The 16,436-nt window shown below is 47.3% G+C and overlaps 8 protein-coding genes across 9 annotated transcripts; 5 read left to right on the top strand and 3 right to left on the bottom strand.

Moving 5' to 3' along the window:
- Positions 1 to 4,342: 4,342 nt before the first annotated feature.
- On the top strand, positions 4,343 to 6,560 carry LOC136190743 (cytoplasmic dynein 2 light intermediate chain 1-like). The gene is made up of 17 exons (XM_065978995.1): positions 4,343 to 4,513; positions 4,559 to 4,623; positions 4,675 to 4,721; positions 4,777 to 4,811; positions 4,858 to 4,930; positions 4,984 to 5,072; positions 5,129 to 5,207; positions 5,257 to 5,309; positions 5,366 to 5,420; positions 5,480 to 5,548; positions 5,605 to 5,682; positions 5,737 to 5,816; positions 5,874 to 5,944; positions 6,001 to 6,046; positions 6,102 to 6,153; positions 6,204 to 6,296; positions 6,349 to 6,560. Exons 1-17 carry the CDS (start codon positions 4,497 to 4,499, stop codon positions 6,451 to 6,453), a joined length of 1,107 nt encoding a protein of 368 aa, XP_065835067.1. The 5' UTR covers positions 4,343 to 4,496; the 3' UTR covers positions 6,454 to 6,560.
- On the bottom strand, positions 6,450 to 8,525 carry LOC136190742 (fibroblast growth factor receptor 2-like). 2 transcript variants are annotated; one of them, XM_065978994.1, is made up of 5 exons: positions 8,344 to 8,525; positions 8,151 to 8,191; positions 7,873 to 8,091; positions 7,606 to 7,817; positions 6,450 to 7,541 (listed from the first exon to the last, which is right to left on the bottom strand). In XM_065978994.1, the coding sequence occupies exons 2-5, from the start codon at positions 8,173 to 8,175 to the stop codon at positions 6,630 to 6,632; spliced, it is 1,368 nt and encodes a 455-aa protein (XP_065835066.1). In that variant the 5' UTR covers positions 8,176 to 8,191; positions 8,344 to 8,525; the 3' UTR covers positions 6,450 to 6,629. The 2 variants fall into 2 exon arrangements, with proteins under 2 accessions (XP_065835066.1, XP_065835065.1); XM_065978993.1 differs by having other exon boundaries at positions 6,451 to 7,541; positions 7,873 to 8,094.
- On the top strand, positions 7,715 to 9,367 carry LOC136190744 (uncharacterized). The gene has a single exon (XM_065978996.1). The coding sequence runs from the start codon at positions 8,486 to 8,488 to the stop codon at positions 9,233 to 9,235; it is 750 nt and encodes a 249-aa protein (XP_065835068.1). The 5' UTR covers positions 7,715 to 8,485; the 3' UTR covers positions 9,236 to 9,367.
- A 217-nt stretch (positions 9,368 to 9,584) lies between these two features.
- Positions 9,585 to 10,189, top strand: LOC136190741 (proteasome assembly chaperone 3-like). Its single transcript, XM_065978992.1, has 4 exons — positions 9,585 to 9,636; positions 9,683 to 9,784; positions 9,837 to 9,917; positions 9,977 to 10,189. The coding sequence occupies exons 1-4, from the start codon at positions 9,607 to 9,609 to the stop codon at positions 10,130 to 10,132; spliced, it is 369 nt and encodes a 122-aa protein (XP_065835064.1). The 5' UTR covers positions 9,585 to 9,606; the 3' UTR covers positions 10,133 to 10,189.
- LOC136190740 (E3 ubiquitin-protein ligase RNF170-like) lies at positions 10,132 to 11,130 on the bottom strand. The gene is made up of 4 exons (XM_065978991.1): positions 10,812 to 11,130; positions 10,678 to 10,751; positions 10,514 to 10,627; positions 10,132 to 10,453 (listed from the first exon to the last, which is right to left on the bottom strand). The coding sequence occupies exons 1-4, from the start codon at positions 11,086 to 11,088 to the stop codon at positions 10,184 to 10,186; spliced, it is 735 nt and encodes a 244-aa protein (XP_065835063.1). The 5' UTR covers positions 11,089 to 11,130; the 3' UTR covers positions 10,132 to 10,183.
- LOC136190120 (uncharacterized) lies at positions 11,114 to 13,114 on the top strand. Its single transcript, XM_065978196.1, has 13 exons — positions 11,114 to 11,230; positions 11,292 to 11,427; positions 11,475 to 11,676; positions 11,742 to 11,818; positions 11,873 to 11,939; positions 11,991 to 12,078; positions 12,129 to 12,253; positions 12,317 to 12,375; positions 12,425 to 12,509; positions 12,561 to 12,645; positions 12,703 to 12,778; positions 12,834 to 12,944; positions 12,996 to 13,114. The coding sequence occupies exons 1-13, from the start codon at positions 11,153 to 11,155 to the stop codon at positions 13,010 to 13,012; spliced, it is 1,206 nt and encodes a 401-aa protein (XP_065834268.1). The 5' UTR covers positions 11,114 to 11,152; the 3' UTR covers positions 13,013 to 13,114.
- LOC136190739 (hydroxysteroid dehydrogenase-like protein 2) lies at positions 13,070 to 14,825 on the bottom strand. Its single transcript, XM_065978990.1, has 8 exons — positions 14,811 to 14,825; positions 14,597 to 14,760; positions 14,370 to 14,538; positions 14,276 to 14,320; positions 14,123 to 14,226; positions 13,972 to 14,073; positions 13,708 to 13,905; positions 13,070 to 13,659 (listed from the first exon to the last, which is right to left on the bottom strand). Exons 1-8 carry the CDS (start codon positions 14,822 to 14,824, stop codon positions 13,247 to 13,249), a joined length of 1,209 nt encoding a protein of 402 aa, XP_065835062.1. The 5' UTR covers position 14,825; the 3' UTR covers positions 13,070 to 13,246.
- A 16-nt stretch (positions 14,826 to 14,841) lies between these two features.
- Positions 14,842 to 16,384, top strand: LOC136190737 (probable rRNA-processing protein EBP2). Its single transcript, XM_065978987.1, has 10 exons — positions 14,842 to 14,946; positions 15,004 to 15,090; positions 15,175 to 15,332; positions 15,387 to 15,510; positions 15,566 to 15,655; positions 15,725 to 15,800; positions 15,855 to 15,957; positions 16,004 to 16,028; positions 16,078 to 16,215; positions 16,266 to 16,384. The coding sequence occupies exons 1-10, from the start codon at positions 14,881 to 14,883 to the stop codon at positions 16,326 to 16,328; spliced, it is 930 nt and encodes a 309-aa protein (XP_065835059.1). The 5' UTR covers positions 14,842 to 14,880; the 3' UTR covers positions 16,329 to 16,384.
- The last annotated feature ends 52 nt before the right edge of the window (positions 16,385 to 16,436 follow it).

Below are 16,436 nucleotides of genomic sequence, written 5' to 3'. Positions count from 1 at the left end.
ACACCGCCTGCCGGAATATATACACCACCTGCCGGCGGAGTACGTATACCGCCTGCCGGAATATATACACCGCTTGCCGGCGGAGTACGTACACCGCTTGCCGGAATATATGCACCGCCTGCGGGCGGAGTACGTACACCGCCTGCTGGAATATATACACCGCTTGCCGGAATATATACACCGCCTGCCGGCGGAGTACGTACACCGCCTGCCGGCGGAGTACGTACACCGCCTGCTGGAATATATAAACCGCTTGCCGGAATATATACACCGCCTGCCGTCGGAGTACGTACACAGCCTGCTGGAATATATACACCGCTTGCCGGAATATATACACCGCCTGCCGGCGGAGTACGTACACCGCCTGCTGGAAAATATACACCGCTCTCCGGAATATATACACCGCTTGCCGGAATACATACACCGCTTGCCGGAATATATACACCGCTTGCCGGCGGAGTACGTACACCGCCTGCCGGTATATATACACCGCCTGCCGGAATATATACACCGCTTGCCGGAATATATACAACGCCTGCCGGAATATATACACCGCTTGCCGGCGGAGTACGTACACCGCCTGCCGGTATATATACACCGCCTGCTGGAATATATACACCGCTTGCCGGAATATATACACCGCTTGCCTCCGGAGTACGTACACCTCCGGCAGGAATATATACACCGCTTGCCGGCGGAGTACGTACACCGCCTGCCGGTATATATACACCGCCTGCTGGAATGTATACACCGCTTGCCGGAATATATACACCGCTTGCCTCCGGAGTACGTACACCGCCGGCAGGAATATATACACCGCTTGCCGGCGGAGTACGTACACGGCCTGCCGGAATATATACACCGCTTGCCGGCGAAGTACGTACACCGCCTGCCGGTATATATACACCGCCTGCCGGAATATATACACCGCTTGCCGGAATATATACACCGCTTGCCGGAATATATACACCGCCTGCCGGCGGAGTACGTACACCGCTTGCCGGAATATATACACCGCTTGCCGGCGGAGTACGTACACCGCCTGCCGGTATACATACACCGCCTGCCGGAATATATACACCGCTTGCCGGAATATATACACCGCCTGCCGGAATATATACACCGCTTGCCGGCGGAGTACGTACACCGCCTGCCGGTATATATACACCGCCTGCTGGAATATATACACCGCTTGCCGGAATATATACACCGCTTGCCTCCGGAGTACGTACACCGCCGGCAGGAATATATACACCGCTTGCCGGCGGAGTACGTACACCGCCTGCCGGTATATATACACCGCCTGCTGGAATATATACACCGCTTGCCGGAATATATACACCGCTTGCCTCCGGAGTACGTACACCGCCGGCAGGAATATATACACCGCTTGCCGGCGGAGTACGTACACCGCCTGCCGGAATATATACACCGCCTGCCGGCGGAGTACGTACACCGCCTGCTAGAATATATACACCGCTGGCCGGAATATATACACCGCCTGACGGCGGAGTACGTACACCGCCTGCCGGTATATATACACCGCCTGCCGGAATATATACACCGCTTGCCGGAATATATACACCGCTTGCCGGAATATATACACCGCCTGCCGGCGGAGTACGTACACCGCCTGCTGGAATATATACACCGCCTGCTGGAATATATACACCGCTTGCCGGAATATATACACCGCCTGCCGGCGGAGTACGTACACCGCTTGCCGTAATATACACCGCTTGCCGGAATATATACACCGCTTGTCGGAATATATACACCGCCTGCCGGCGGAGTACGTACACCGCTTGCCGTAATATATACACCGCTTGCCGGAATATATACACCGCCTGCGGGCGGAGTACGTACACCGCCTGCTGGAATATATACACCGCTTGCCGGAATATATACACCGCCTGCCGGCGGAGTACGTACACCGCCTGCCGGCGGAGTACGTACACCGCTTGCCGGAATATATACACCGCTTGCCGGAATATATACACCGCTTGCCTCCGGAGTACGTACACCGCCGGCAGGAATATATACACCGCTTGCCGGCGGAGTACGTACACCGCCTGCCGGTATATATACACCGCCTGCTGGAATATATACACCGCTTGCCGGAATATATACACCGCTTGCCGGAATATATACACCGCTTGCCGGAATATATACACCGCCTGCCGGCGGAGTACGTACACCGCCTGCTGGAATATATACACCGCTTGCCGGAATATATACACCGCTTGCCGGAATATATACACCGCCTGCCGGCGGAGTACGTACACCGCTTGCCGTAATATATACACCGCTTGCCGGAATATATACACCGCCTGCGGGCGGAGTACGTACACCCCCTGCTGGAATATATACACCGCTTGCCGGAATATATACACCGCCTGCGGGCGGAGTACGTACACCGCCTGCTGGAATATATACACCGCTTGCCGGAATATATACACCGCCTGCCGGAATATTTACACCGCCTGCCGGCGGAGTACGTACACCGCTTGCCGTAATATATACACCGCTTGCCGGAATATATACACCGCCTGCGGGCGGAGTACGTACACCGCCTGCTTGAATATATACACCGCTTGCCGGAATATATACACCGCCTTCGGGCGGAGTACGTACACCGCCTGCTGGAATATATACACCGCTTGCCGGAATATATACACCGCCTGCCGGCGGAGTACGTACACCGCTTGCCGTAATATACACCGCTTGCCGGAATATATACATACACGCCTGTCGGAATAAAGACACCGGCCTGACTGCGGAGTACGTACACGCCTGCCGGAATATATACACCGCCTGCCGGCGGAGTACGTACACCGCCTGCTGGAATATATACACCGCTTGCCGGAATATATACACCGCCTGCCGGCGGAGTACGTACACCGCCTGCTGGAATGTATACACCGCTCTCCGGAATATATACACCGCTTGCCGGAATACATACACCGCTTGCCGGAATATATACACCGCCTGCCGGCGGAGTACGTACACCGCTTCCCGGAATATATACACCGCTTGCCGGCAGAGTAATTACACCGCCTGCCGAAATATATACACGGCATGCCGGTGGATTACGTACACCGAGTTGTTAGTTGTCAGTGACGTCACGAGAACGTCATCAAAAGGGAGGAGATTGCGTAGGCGAGCCTAGCAACGGACCGGGTATGGAGACACTTGCTCCTCAATAGTAGGCGTTCCCAAAATTTTTTGAAAAGGGACTAACGAGGTTCGTTTATTCGACGAAAACGGCGGTGTAATTAAATTAATCGTTTCTGGTGGGCGGCGAAAATTTTTCCATGTACTGTTGCTATGCAGAAAACGCGATTTTGAAGATGGCAATTGTATTATCGAGCGAGTGACCTACACGCCGTAGCGTCAAAGTCATTAAGGACAAAACCCCGTTTTTTTGGCATATAGTAAGAGGGTACTACTCTCTGGAAATGGAAATACCGATTAATGATATCCGATTTGACCCGAGTATCAGTACCGATCGCGAGCAGTCTTGATCAGTGGTAATACTGACGCTGCTCCGAATCCGTACCGATAGACAGTGGAAAGAGTGCAGGCGTCTCTGGCTGTCCGCGTGCAATCGCTACGATTCTCGCGCGCAGCAAGAGAGTCTGTCGATCGAGAGAAATGTGTTATGGGTGCGAATGTCTCGCACGACGGGCACATCTCTCGCGTCGTACGATCACGTATCTTCGACGATGGAGAGAAATGTGTTGTGGGTGCGAATGTTTTGCACGACGGGCCCGTCTCCGGATCGTCCGTCGCACACTGCATGTGCTCACGCGAGTGGAGTGGGTCATCCCGCATCGAAGACGCAGGCCTCGTCGCCGACGTCTCGATGCAGGATAGTCAGAGCAAAGGCGGCAGAAAGTGTTTGATTCTATATAAAGTGTCTAAATAATAATTAGAGTCCTGCGTGTGTTTTGTGATACAGTATCCCCAGGCAACATCAGCAGAGGGAACCTCTCCGCTGGTGTGCCTGGGTACCCGTACCCAAAAGGTCCAGTTTGCACCGCCTCGGTGAGGGTAGTCCAAAGATGTTTCTGTCAAATTGTTGACCTGGTCCATATACACACAGGATTCGTGCAAGGCTGGCGTACTAAATAGTAGACCCTGTCCATCGCCCGCCTAATTGAATACTGCGGGTGAAAGCGGTGCATAATCCGACTGACTGACTGACTATATATTAATGTACTTTGGGGGCGAAGGCCAGTATGTACTTATAGCGAGTAAGAAAAGTATATACGGGACAGCGAAGCGAACCGTACGCGAACCTCGCGAGGGCCCCTCGGAGAAACGAACCGAACGTAAACACGCTCGAAGGTTCGGCAGAGAGGTTCGCGGAGCAGGCGCGACGATCGGGGGCGGAACGGCGGCAAATAAGACGGACAAAGATCGGCGAGAAGGCGTGTCCATGTCTGTCCATGTCGGAATCTTAGCGCGCGCTTAGGCCCTTAGCATCTTTTGAGATGTCTTCCGAAAAGAGGTAATTCGGTTCGTATGCGTCGGGTTTTTCAAACGTGCTTTACAGAGAAGCCAAGTCCATTTGGTCTTTAGCTCTGAATGAACGAAACAGAGCTGAAAGCGACCGCGAAGGTGTAGTAGACATAGAGCGAACTCACCTTATAGGTGCACAGCAACGTTTAGAGGCCTTACAAGATTCCGGAATTGTTTTCCTGGGCAGCAAAAACGCGGTTAGGAGTTGTAGCTCGAGTCGAATTGCGTTGCTATGGAGATATTGACGTGTAGGGCAAAACAACCGTCGTATTGAGATTTCTCGAACGGTAAATTAGAACAAATCGATCTAGCGTTCTAAACTTTTTATTTCAGTGAAGAATCGCCGAAACCGACCGTTGCTTTGGAGTACACGTTCGGTCGAAAGCAAGCTCGCGGAGCTCATCTGGTTAATTAATTGATTAATCAATTGATTTACTATCGAAGACGTTTTTGGATTAGAAAAAGAACGTGGCTCACATTTGGGAACTTGGCGGCGGAACTTCCTTGACACAACTACTGGACGCCGTTATCACTGAAGGAACAATTAAGTAGGAGACCAAAAAATCAATAAAGAAATATAGAAATATTTATTTGTATTTGATAGAACTCTGTCTTTTGCTATTGTTTTGGATTTGTCCAAGCCCGAGGATTTATACCACACATTGGAGACTCTTCTCAAAGAGGTAGCCAAAGAGATTCTTCTTCTTTGACGCACATAATTTTTTTGTCTAGCTGCGTCAGAAAATTTCTAAAGCATTAGCTGATCTAACAGCAAAGGAACCGCGGTTCTAATTCAATTAATAATATGCGTTTATCTCGTGTTCTTATACTGCGTCTCTAGAGCTGCTGAAAAGTTGAGAAAAAACGCCTGGAGAAAATATGGCGATGATCATCCTGTAAATTTATTTCACGTTACGAGAAGAGAAAGAGAGGCATTTAATTAACGCTGATTTAGGACAAAGATCTGCTTGATTTGTTTTCAACTCCTCTGATAATCATTGGAAGCAAGTATGACGTCTTTCAGGTTTGTCTCTCCTATTTACCTAGACAACAAAAGGAAAGAGTGGGTGAATAATGCAGAACTTTGATTCCGAGAAACGAAAAGTCGTTTGCAAGTTGCTTCGATTTATTTCTCACACAACTGGCGGCCACTTACAAGTCAGCACTTTTAAAATTAAACATTGGGAATACTGTACTATACATTGTCCGTAGTTTTACAGTTCGAAATCAACGGGTCTGATTAACAGGACGAATGCTTTGATTAGCAGTCTGATTTTTCACACTCCACTAAGGCACGCACAGTTTTGTAAAGCCAGTTTTACGAATTAGCCGAATTTTTTACTCTTTAGTCACGTTAGTCAATTTGATTTTGGCAAGCCGTTAGTAATTTCATCTGGAAGTGATTCTTTGGGTTCAATTGGTATTGTCTGTAATGGTTAGCCTGTAGAAAGCTCATCTCTCTTCATTTCCATGCAGGCGCGCCTCCTCTACCCGGAGGAAATATTGGAAGAATCAATGCCAGGTTAATTAAGCTACAGAATACACTCATTTAAAGTCAATGCATCGTTTATCTATAGAAATCCGCACGACCTTTGGAAACAGGCATATCTAGGCTTTTTCCCTGAAGGAGTAATAGCAGAATAGCTTTTATTATATTCAAAGAAACCATTGCTGTGTAGGACTCGCCCAAACAGCAAGTCGCTGAAGATCGTTTTAGGGAAAATCAATACAAAGAGTCCGCTGTCGATATGATGAGAGCACAGAAGGACGAGGTCTCATCATACAGTTATTTGATTTTGTCAGAAATCGTAACATGTGCCGTAGGAGTTGGAAAGATACAGGCGTGCTAGCGAACGTCGAACGAGAGAAACGGCTCGTCAAGGCGAAGTCCAAGCAAGAAGAACGCTAAATAGACAAGTAAAATCTTAATTAATTAATCATTGTGCGGGGTACAACAATACTAAAACAAAGTGGTACATATACAATGCGACTATAAATAACCTACAACATCTAGTAGTCAAAACGACGGGACCCACAGTTTTAATTCAATTAAAAACATCTAATCAAATCAAGGTTTCATATATATCCTATAAATTTTTTGGCTATCACAAGGCCGTCGTCGACGACGTCGATCGATCGTGATCGCTGAATCTTCCCTCTTTGATCCACTTATCCATCGCGACGCGCAGCTCGTCGAACGTGGCACGCGACTCGGGCGTCTGTCGCCAACATTTCGTCATGAGCGCGTGAATTTCTGGCGGGCATCCGGGCGGGCAATCGATCGTGTGCCCGTGCTTCGCAACCTGCTCCAGCACCTCCTTATCCGTCGAAAACTCGTACGGTCGCTTGCCCAAGGCGAACACTTCCCACATGAGAATACCGAACGACCAGACGTCGGATTCGGTCGTAAAGAGACCGCTTTGAAGCGATTCGGGCGCCATCCAACGAATGGGCAGCGGAACGTGACTCAATTTCACATTTCGCGGCATCGTTCCGGCGGCGAGCGGCAACTGAACGTAATCGTCGGACGATGCATCGAGCGCAATTCCAAAATTCGAAATTTTGACGTGAACGCCGTCGCTAATGTAGCAATTCCTCGCCGCCAAGTCCTTATGAACGTAGCCCTCCTTGGCGAGATACGCCATCCCTTGGACGACCTGATGACATATGGCGAGAAGATCGTTCGATATGAGAAGATCGGAAAAAGCGGAGCCAATCGAATTTCGAGAAAAGAAACTCGTGTCGCCGAACGGCTCGTGACAGGCGGCGGCCGTGTGCAAATACGATTGCAAGCCGATAAAGTCCTCGATGCGAAAGATCATGCTCATCGGATGCGACGTCGTGCAGACGGCGGAGAGTTCGAGTACGTTCGAATGCTGGAGCGCGGCGAGCGTGCGAATTTCCTCGTTGAATTGACCCAATTGGGCGTTCGTCGCGCTGTCTTTCACCGTTTTCACGATCACCGTCGTCGACGTCGGTTCGTCTTCGATTAGCATCGTCGCCTCGCCTTGAATCAGCTATAGAGAAAATTCGAATATTTTTCTATGTGGAAATTATCTGTGTTTCTTTTTTTTTTTCGACCTTGGCCAATGGACTTTCGCCGAGATTTTTTATCGTGCAAAGTTGATCGCGCGGGAATTCCTGTTCGATGCCGAGAAGCGGGGGAAATCGCCAGCCGCCTCGACCTCGTTTCGATTGGTAGAGATCGGTCGTTGGCATCCACGTTACGTTCGCCGATTTGGATCGGGCGTTCGGCGGCGCGAGATAGGTCGGATTCTCGTTCGCTTCGTGGGCTATCAGAAGGTTTTTCGCCCCGTGAATTTTCATATATTGGCTATATGTGTGTACCAAAGTTCTCTCCGTGTTTGCTGCTTTTGTTCGATTTGAGTGTGTCGTTTGCTGGCGAGGATCTGCCGTCTGTTTCGTCGATTATGCGTTCCTGGTCCGAGTGTTCCGACGTTCTTTTCCTGCGCCAGAGTAGCAGGAAAATAATTATTCCAACCAGCACTACTATCGATGGAGTCAACGAAGCGAGGAGGATTCGATCACGTGTCGAAAGTCCTGTTTCTACTGCAGCATTGTCTTCGTCAAGTGATTATACATACGACATAGCTATTCGTCTTTACCTGTTTCATTTGAATTTGAATTCATGTCGTGACGCGAGGATCTAAAGAAGATAGGGCGGTGAAAAACAAGACACCCACCCTAAGGATCACGCTCGCGGGATACGCCCTCGTGAAACGCCGCTCTTTCTTATACAAGTGCACCACTGGTGTAGCGGATAGGAAAACGGGCAATTTCCTGATCGATGTTGTCTACCTTTCCGGTTTGATTATCTGACAAAATTTCTTGAAAAATCGGTCAAGTTCGTCTTTGAAACGGTGCCGAGTGTCAATTATATATTCTTATACGAGTAGACGGCTATTTTGAAGGCGATCGAACGCTCGGTCGAAGAACGCCTATGGAGAACGCCCTGTGTGAGTTGAACGCAAACGCCCTTGTCCCACGTGACGGGGGTGAGGCTTCCTCACGTGCACTTGTGGTGCCGAAAAGTAAACAGATTCGCCCCATCATGGCAACAAGCCGTCTCGCCGCCTTCAGGGAACGCAAAGAGGAGCAAAAACGAGAATCGTACAAAGGTAAAAAGGATCGAGGCGATCGTCAACGTCCCAAGGAAAGTGCGGATAAAGATCGCAAAACTTCGTCCGACGAACGCGAAAAGACTTTTATGGGTCTAAAACCCAATTGTAAGATGCTCGAAGTATTGACGGCCCAAGAGATCAGAGACTTGAGAATGGTATTCGATGCGTTCGACGTCGACTCGAGTCAATCGGTCGACGACAGAGAACTTCAAAGGGCGATGCGCATACTGGGATTTCCCATTTCGATCGTCGACGCTCGTAATATGATAGACGATTTGAATTGCGGTCAGACGATAGGATTCGAAGAATTTCTTCGATTTGTCACGGAGAAACAGGGCAACGATCGTGACCTGCACGACGAAATCATGCAGGGTTTTCACCTCTTTGACAAGCAGAAACAAGGAAAAATTACCGTGGAAGATCTGAGACTCGTCTGCGACGAAGTGGGAGAGAGAATGAGTGATCACGAACTCAAGGAAATGATCAACGTCGCCGACAGAGACGGTGACGCCGCTGTCAGTTCCAAAGAATTTGTCGAAATAATGCTTAGAACAAATTTATTTCTATGATGTCATGACAAAAGACAGAACTATCGCGTGACAAACATTTAGATTTTTTTCAAAGTTTTTTTCTCGTTCGACGACAATGCTATTCTAATTATTGATAGTACAGTTCCAAGTTCATGCCGTCGTGTATTTCGTAGTCTTCCAAGGTGATGTGATCCTTGTAAATTGTGTACCATTTCTTCAAGACGATTTTGTCCCACCGCGTGCCCGTCTGAGCGGCGACCAGCTTCTTCAAATCTCCAACGGTGTCGTCTGGATTACACTTCACCCGCACCTTCTTTCCCAATCGGTCGTTACAGGTGATTTCGATCATGATGTCGCTCGTCTACTTAGTGAACTTCGCGCACGCTAGGACAGACTGTCGAATTTTTCTCATGGCCGAGTTTGAGCTGAAAACAGTGCAGGCACGCCTTCTGTTTCTTTTGCACGAGTTAGTCTAATTCCTTTTAGGATGTATTCTACTTGAACGGCGATCGAACGGAGCTCGTTGCCACTCACTTCGGCGATCAAATCTTCGTAGTCGTAACTCAATACGAAAAACTCGGAACGCTGGTAAGATCAGCTAAGCCAAAAGAAGATCCTAGCGACTGTATGCACCAACAAGATTCACGCTCGCACGGATCGTCCTCCAAACGTCGAAGGTCCTCCAGTCTATTCCATTCAAACCCTAATGGGATCAGATGACGTACGTGTTTAAAATCAATCAAAAAAAGAAATTTAATATTCAGCTCGCGAAATTTGTAGGTGGTTCTTCATACCTTTGCCAGACGACTGATGGATGAGATTGCTAACTCAAGTGGCGGTGCAACGTCTCTGCTCTTCGCTATAGCGTTAAAAGACAACTCGCTTAGTAACCTGCAGCCCGTCATAGCGAAAATTGTGCAGAACAAAGTGTGGTGACTGTGCAAGGTAACTTTATTAATTACTTAGCTAATTGATTACAAGTGATCCTCATTGTTCGGCTCTGCCTGCTACCACGTTTCTGTACAAAATTGTCGCGTAAATAGCAAGCAACAGCACAACTAGAATGTCGTCAAAGTAACCAAAAATGCCGTAGACGCCCTCCGGCAACAAATCGAAAGGCACAAAGAGATACAGGATCGCAAAAATTAAACAGAAAATGATTCGAAAGCGAACCATCCAGATGAGACCATTAATGGTAAAAGTCTCGCGAAACAGATGACGCAACAGAGTCGGCATATCATAGAGATAGTCAATCAACTGAAAAAGAACAAGATACCATCATGTATGTATTGAAAAATCATAACTGATTACACTCACTGGTCTCGGAGCTCCTGAAAATCTTCGATTGTAGCCGTCTATTTCACCTTGGGAAGTTCGAGCGTCGTCTGAATTTTGCTCCTCTTCAGTAAAGTCAGACAGGAGCAAAGTCACCTTGAGTGTAGTACAAAATTATTTACTTAGATAGATAGATGACGTCATACCGTTTGTCTGCACACCGGACAGCTGACGGGTTGAAGCAAATGCCCTTGTCTCCAGCACATCATGATACAGACAGCTGAAAAAAATACAAAGTCTCGGATAAAATATGTACTGTAGGAAAATTCTTTTTCTTTACTGCAGAACGTGTGGCCGCAGTTCGTTTCTACCGGTAGATTCACGGGGCCGAGGCAGATCGGACAGTTGCGATCGGCGTCGGGTGCTTGCACGCGTCGCTCTTGCTGCTGCTGCTGTCGGACGCGCTGTACGTCCGTTTGTCGTTCCGGATGAATCGTGCCGGAATCGGAGCGCCGACTGCAGAATCCTATTGCAATAAGCACGCTGCCGATTGTGACGAAAAAGCCGAGAAGGACTTCGTCGCCGACGCCTTCGACCATTGTTGCAGTGGCGATCATCGCTTAGTAATTTGAAAAAACACTGCGCACGCTCTCGACGTCACTCTTTTCTCGCGCTAAAGTAATGAGCGTTACGCCCGCCCTCGTCAGTTTTCGTCGCATGATCGTCGACAAAGACTTCGACGGGACGGCAGTCGATGGAGTAGGAATTCAAGATGCCCCGGACGCCCCTTCATATTTTGCAATGAGAATTATTCTTCGAGGTGGCGAATAGAGAGCTGCTTCACGCCGTCGCCGCTCTGTACGATCAATCGTTGCCCGACGTGACGAGAGACATCATCTACACGCACATCTGCAAGCCGTCTTCGCGTTCGGTGCTATTCATTCGAGACGCTCAAGGCGAGTTTGCGATAAAACAACGATGCGTAGTAATAGGAAACTTTTAGGTGCCATTAGGGAGGCGTCGGAACGAGGCTGCAAACGGAAAGTGAGCGATTTCCCGGATGATGACGTCACTTCTAAAGAGACGGAAAATGGAGCTAATGACGATGAAGACTCTAAGAGTCTATTCGATGACGTCTTCAGCGATTCAGACGATGAAGAGCAGGAGGACGAAGAGGAGGAGGATGACGACGATGAAGAAGAAAGGTCAGTGCACCGCAAAATATTCGTGAGAGCAAAAGAAACCAGTCATCGTCTTTGATCTTTTTTAGCGAAGATTTTTCAAATGGATGCGAAGATTTCGTTAGAGCAGTGAAGAGAAGAAGGAGACTAAGGCAGAAAGGAACATGTATAGCGAACGGCATTGGAGCTAGAGAATATTTCGTTGACGCGTCTTCTTTAGTTACGCAGGAGAGCGTTGGCATCGAGTCGCGTCTCGCCGCCGCCGCCAGCTACGAGCGACTAGTCGGGTAAGTACAAAAGCAACTGCACTTACCATCAAAGCGATTGGATATAGACAGAAAGGAAGACGACGGCATTATACAACTATCATTGATTTCCGTTAGAAAACGATTTAGAAAGCGCGGTCTAGGAAAGCGTCTCATAAACGTAGAGTAGACTAGTCGTTATAGGCGGATTGACCCTAGTTACTACTCTAGATGATAAAGGATCCCACTGTCATGGGATCATTCAAGTGCATCATAGCCTATGTGGACCATGGAGCGATAGAGTTCTTTAGGAAGCACAATTTTACTGATGACGTAGTTGTCAGCAGTCGTTTCAAGTAAAGAACCAGTGTTGCTTTGTTCAACTAAATCTGAAGTGTGATTAATTAATTAATTAAAAGGCATTTAGCTGAGAATTGGGAGAACAGCACTTTTATGTGTTACCTTCCACCATATTCAGGTAAATAGAGAAGGGACTGGACTAGACTGTAGTACTATTCGCTTTCTAGATATAGGACCCGTGCCTCAATTGACGTCGAAAGTCCACCAAGACGCTCTAGTACTATTTCAGTTGGATGCAGACATTGAGGACTGGTAGACAGCGTTTTTGCTACTAAGGACATTGTAGTTCAGACAGATTTCTAGGAGAAAGTCTGCTGTAGAAGTTCATCAGAATCACGCGCTTCTCGTGCAACGTCTTCGAAACGAAATGCTTCGATTGACAGCCCAGGTAAAAGAATTTTATTTATTAATAATAATAATCTTGATCTCGATGCACGGACTTTAGGTGAGAAATCAAGAAGAAATCATTCTGTCTTTGAAAACGCAACTCGAACAGATCACCCAAGAGAAAAACGCAATGGGTTAGCATCATAATCATTATGAAAAATTAATAGGGATTGTTGTTGGGGGAGATAGAAAAAGAATTTGACACATTTCGATCGACGTCAAAGAGTTCATATGAAGCGACAGTTTCCGCTATGGCGGAGCGGTTTCTTGATCTAAAAATGCCAGAAGCGGGCGCACCAGGTAAGCGTAAAGTTTATTACATTCAGTCTAGTGAAAATCTTCCGCATTTAGACGCTCAGCAGCCATAGAACTGTAGAATTCGACGGTACAACCTAATATCTAATAACCAAACTTTTTTTTCGGTACGGTAGGACCTCTAAGAAAAGAAGAGAGTACAGTCTGGGAACAAACACTACATACTGTGTACTACACAGTGCAGCAAAGGTATTTTTATCAAGACCTCAATGACTTGAAGGTGCGTGGAAAATACGTGCTCTTCACATCAAAAAAAAAAGAAATCCCAAGTCAAAGACTTCACCTGCCTACAGTTTCGACCGGACGGCTGCGACAATGTTCTCTAATTTCATCGCAATTCCCATGCTCCCGTCCAGCTTCAGCTTGCCTGACATGAGAAGCGACGGTCCGGATGCCTCTCCTTTCACTAGCTTCATAAAATCGGCCTCTTTCAGCGTGATTGTCGCGTCGGGATTTCCCGTCGGCGGCATTCCTTTTCCAGCCGAACCCTCGCCGTTCTTCAGATCGATGAACCACTTTTGATTGTCCACGTCAAAGACGATGATTCCTCGAGTCGACGTCACCAATTCCGGGGTAATGAGGCTGGAGACGCGCTGGAAGAATTTTTCCAAATTTCCGCCACCGCTTGACTTGAGCTCGGCCAAAGTGGCATCGCTCTCCTCCGCCGAATCGAGAAAAAAGTCAGGAAGCAGCTTGTTCCCTATGCAAGATAATATAGGATTAATTGACATATTTATTTATTTCGTACCTGGAACGCAGGCGTATTGGTCAAAATCGCTGATTCCCTCTTCCATGAGAACAGTGTCGTCAACGAAGAAGTTGCCGGTCACCGTTCTGCTGTCCTTGGTGACGATAGCGTAGGCAGCATCAGCCATAATTTCCGGCGTTCTACTCATCTTCAAAGAGTCGTCTCCGCCGAGCATCTTCATCGCAGCTGTGGCAATTGCTATAAGATTAATTAATTAATTAGAAAAGCATTTGAAATTTTCACTGGATGAGACGACTCGTTTACCGGTTCGTGGCCACAGAGAATTGGCAGCAATTCCGTCTTCTTTGAATTCGTCTGCCCAGCCAAGTGTGCACATAGACATGCCGTATTTGGCCATAGTATAAGCTAAGTGAAATGTTCTGGATTACAACGTCTTTCTCGATGACCCCCGTACCCACGTGGCCCTTGAACCAGACTGGTTTCATGTTGAGAGGCGGACTTATGGTCAATACGTGCGGATTGGCCGCCTTTTTCAAATAGGGCAAACACACTTGCGTTCTGCAAAAAAATCTATGGAATCTATAAAAATCGAACATCGAAATCTAACGCTGTAAAAGTGCCTCGAGCATTAACTCCCATCATCAAATCAAACCTGCAAAATATTATTATTCAATTAATTAGAGACGAAGAACCCGTTTCACCTTTTCAATGGAGTCTCTGCTGTCCCTGTCAAACTGATGGCACTGGCATTATTTACCAAGATATCGATGCCACCAAATTGGGCGGCGGCGAGCTTAGCCGCCTCCTTTAGAGACTCTTCGTTTCTTATGTCCACAATGCAAGGAAGACATTTTCCACCAACAGATTCGACTACACATAATTTTATTTTCTTATTTAATTAATTAGACGTCGTGAAAGGATTTCGAACCTTCTTTAGCTGCCGTGTAAATAGTTCCAGGCAATTTGGGGTGCTCTGTCGCCGTTTTCGCTGCTATGACGATATTTGCGCCGTTCTTGGCGAATTTCAGCGCAATCGCTTTTCCAATGCCGCGACTTGCACCGGTTATAAACGCCGTGCATCCAGCGAGCTTTCTAAATGTTCGACCAGCTAGAAACGAGCGGGGAAGAAATAAAAAACGAACCCTGTGTTCTGCATCTTAGCGCGCTGTAGGAGCCTTCTTGCCACGCGTTTGCGTCTCTTCTTGCATTCGCATGGATCCAGTGAGCGACTCGTCGGTAGAATTGAGCGACGAAGAGAGCGATGGCTCGGATGAGGAGGTATAGAGGAGAACGCGACGAGAGAAGCGAGAGAACACGTGCAAGTGGCGATTTTAGCTTCAGGAGCTCTTCGCTCAGGGCAAACTCCAACCAGGACTCAACATACCGGTCCTAACGAAAAAGAAGATATACATTAACAATACGGTAAGGAAGATTGCGTATGTCAAGTACAGCATTCCTCTCAAAATATTTTTGAAATTTAAAACACACTTTCGCTCGCAAACTTAGGTGGATATGAAGGAGAAACTGGAAGAGCTCAGATTGGATCTTGATTGGATTGAATCATTGGACGTTACAACGAATCTACCGGACCTCGGTGAGGAGGACGATAAGGATAAGACAACAGATGGCGGTGTCCACGACGATTTCAAAAGAGAGATGGCATTGTACTGTCTTCAGGCACGCATAAAATAATATGTTTTGAGTGTTTTTTGTTCTAGCTACAAGCAAGCCCAGTCTGCTGTCGAAGTGGCTCTACCAAAACTTCGCGAACTGGGTGTCAAGACCCGACGTCCCGCTACGTACTTCGCTGAAATGGTCAAATCAGACGAGCACATGACCAAGGCAAGATATAGGGGGAGTGTAAGAGAACGAGGAGTCATAGACAATGCGTTTATAGGTTAGCCAAGTGATGATGAGTAAACAGCAAGCCGCTGAGAAGTCGGAGAAGGCTCGAAAGCAGAGGGAATTGAAGAAGTACGGCAAGAAGGTAAAGCAGAACACATCTCTTGTGTGCCTCCACTTTAATTAATTAATTAATTAATTAATGTTCCTATAGGTACAGAGACAGGTGTTGCAGAGAAAAGAAAAGGAAAAGAAAGAAGCTTTGGAAGCAGTGAAAAGATACAAAAAGGGTAACGAAGGGTTTAAAATAATCGTGCTCTTTTTGGAGTGTTTTCTATATTTAGATAAACGTCAGAAGCCGTCGTTTCTTGACGATGGAGATGGGGATGGGTTTGACGTTGAAGCAATTGGAAGCAAGCAAAGGAAAGACGCTAGTGCACCAACCCGGTACGTCAACTAAAAATAAGACGAGCATTCTCTAATTATTTATTAGAAAATCGAGAAGACAAACAGCCAAAGTAGGAAATCTCTGCTAGATTTAGAGACCCTTTCTAAACTTCATCTCAGGACCTCAAGTTTGGATTTGGCGGGAAAAAACGAGGAGTGAAACGCAATACTGCGGACTCGGCTGCCGATATGAGCACCTTCAGCTCGACTAAACACAGTATGCCTTCTCGAAAGGCTCGTAAAGGAATTCCTATGAAGGTTAGTTATAGTAGCTGATTTCGTACAAGTAAGCAAAGACCTTTGATTAGGGCAAAAAGCCCTTAAAGCGACTAGGTAAGTCCAGAAGACACAAACAGAGAAAAAAGAAATAATTAAGCTATACAGTAGTCCCTCTAATTCATTTGGAGCCTTGATTGGATTATCTTAATTGACCCGGTCTACTACGTTCTTTCCCCACACGTCATAGCCTCGTACATCCT

The sequence above is a fragment of the Oscarella lobularis genome, chromosome 8, assembly GCF_947507565.1.
Source record: "Oscarella lobularis chromosome 8, ooOscLobu1.1, whole genome shotgun sequence".
NCBI lineage: Eukaryota > Metazoa > Porifera > Homoscleromorpha > Homosclerophorida > Oscarellidae > Oscarella > Oscarella lobularis.
The sequence above is the reverse complement of the archived record's forward strand: the minus strand, read 5'-3'. Positions and strand labels throughout refer to the sequence as shown.